Source organism: Lactuca sativa, chromosome 5, assembly GCF_002870075.4.
Source record: "Lactuca sativa cultivar Salinas chromosome 5, Lsat_Salinas_v11, whole genome shotgun sequence".
Lineage (NCBI taxonomy): Eukaryota > Viridiplantae > Streptophyta > Magnoliopsida > Asterales > Asteraceae > Lactuca > Lactuca sativa.
Window position 1 is genome coordinate 40,477,231 of NC_056627.2, and position 2,004 is coordinate 40,479,234.

Sequence of the window (2,004 nt, forward strand, 5' to 3'; positions counted from 1 at the left end):
AGCTCTAGCTCAATCTAATGAATAAGATGGCAAGATTAAGACTTTATACCTCCAGAAGCTCCTCAAAGTAAACTAGATGCAGTATCTTGAAACCCAATGCCACCCTAAGCTTGCTTACCAACTTCTTCTTCTTGAATAAGCTCCAAAATAGCCACCAACACACTTCTATGCTCCAAAATCATACTTACAAAGGGAAACTGAGGTAAAGGGACGAAATGAGACTCTAGAGGCTGATTAGGGTTTAGTCAACTAGGCTTAAGGATGTTTAAATAGGTGTCATGTTCGAGAATTAGTGTTTTGCCCTTCTGTCGCGTACGCCTCACATACCTCTTGGAACTCCCAGTGTACATGGCCACCCTCCGTGATCATTCATCCTTAGTACGCTAAGCGTACTCCTAGAGTACGCCCCGCGTACTAAGGGACCATTATGCTATATATTTTCATTTCAAGGGTTCAAAGGGGAATTACCTGATTTGGAGTGTTACAATGTTTGGGTGGCAAAAAATAGTATTGAAATAATATAAAATGACAAAACTGTCCTTTTTTTTTGCTTATTTTTACTTTATTTTATAACATATATGTAACAATATATTATGTAAATTATAAAAACAATAAATAATGGTGATTGTGGGAGTGATGTTGACAGTGACAGTAGTGGTGTTGATGGCGACATAGGTGATGTGGGGTAGTTGCAGAGGTGATGACGATAGTGGCAGTAGTAATTGTGATGGTGATGGTGATGGTGGCAGCGATGAGTAGTGGCGGAGGTTGTGCGTGATGTAGTAGTAGAGGTAGCAACGGTGGTGGTGACAGAGGTGTTGGTAATGGCATGGCAGTGGTAGTGGTGGTGGCGGTGGCGGAGGTGATTACGGTGGTGGTGGCAGTGATAGTATTGTCGTGATGGTGGAGGGGAGGGTGATGTGGTGGTAGAAATGGTAACGATGGTGAAGGTGGCAAGCGATGGCGATGATGGTGGTGGTGGTGGATGGTTGTGGCGGTAGTGGGTGGTGGCGGATGTGGCGGTAACGGGTGGTGACGACGATGATGTGTGGTGGTGGTGATGAGTGGTGGTGGAGGTAACGGTGCTAGTGGGTGGAAGATGGTAGTAGCAGAGGTAGTGATGATGGTAATTGTGGGTGGCAGTGGAGGTGGTGGTGTGTAGCGGTGATGGTGGGTGGTGAATGGTGGTAGAGGTGGCGATGGTGGTGGCGACATATGAGTTTTATATGTAGTGTTAAAAGTAAAATGGGTAATATGTTAACATTCAACATTCTCACTTGAAGAGAATTTTAATTCCTTAACTTTTTGGATGAAATTTATTTTCCCTCGTTGGAAGGAAAATTTGACTCATTTATGAATTCAATTCCTTTTGAAAGCTTGAACCAAATAAAGGAAAGTGATTGAATTATATTCCAATTCCTTTTAATTCCAATGGATTCCAGCGGATCAGACGACACCTTAGCATCTCACGGTTTGGTTTTATAATATTAGAGGGAACATATATATATATATATATATATATATATATATATATATATATATATATATATATATAAAGAGAGAGAGAGAGAGAGAGAGAAAGAGAGATAGAGAGAGTTAGGTTAATGTGAGACGACCTAATTTTATGAGACTGTGAGACGTAATCCTAGCCACTCATTTAGTAGATAAAAAACATTTTTAAAATGCAAAATAATTAAAAAAAATTCGAAAAAAGAATTCAAATATTATTTTCGGAATTTATATTTTCCAAAAAAATAAAAAATACCAAAATAAATAAAAATACATTTTTACATATTCTAGTAGAATATTAGAATATTCTACATATCTGACAAATCTAGTAGAATATTCTAACATTTTGAAAATCACATTAAAATATTTACAGTGTGATATTCGTTTAGAATATTTCACGTAGTTTACAAAAAAAAAAAAAACAGTAATTTTTTTTGTTAATTAAAGTTTCGAAAATAATAATTAAAAAATAATTTTTAGGTTTTTCCTTTTAGT

General features: G+C 37.1%; 1 protein-coding gene across 1 annotated transcript; it reads right to left on the reverse strand.

Moving 5' to 3' along the window:
- Positions 1–600: 600 nt before the first annotated feature.
- LOC111881486 (formin-like protein 14) lies at positions 601–1,215 on the reverse strand. Its single transcript, XM_023877874.1, has one exon. It carries the CDS (start codon positions 1,213–1,215, stop codon positions 601–603), a length of 615 nt encoding a protein of 204 aa, XP_023733642.1.
- Between the last annotated feature and the right edge of the window lie 789 nt (positions 1,216–2,004).

What these genes read in the sequence shown, in the direction of transcription:
- LOC111881486 (XM_023877874.1), bottom strand. Translation starts at nt 1,215, where the DNA reads ATGTCGCCACCACCATCGCCACCTCTACCACCATTCACCACCCACCAT.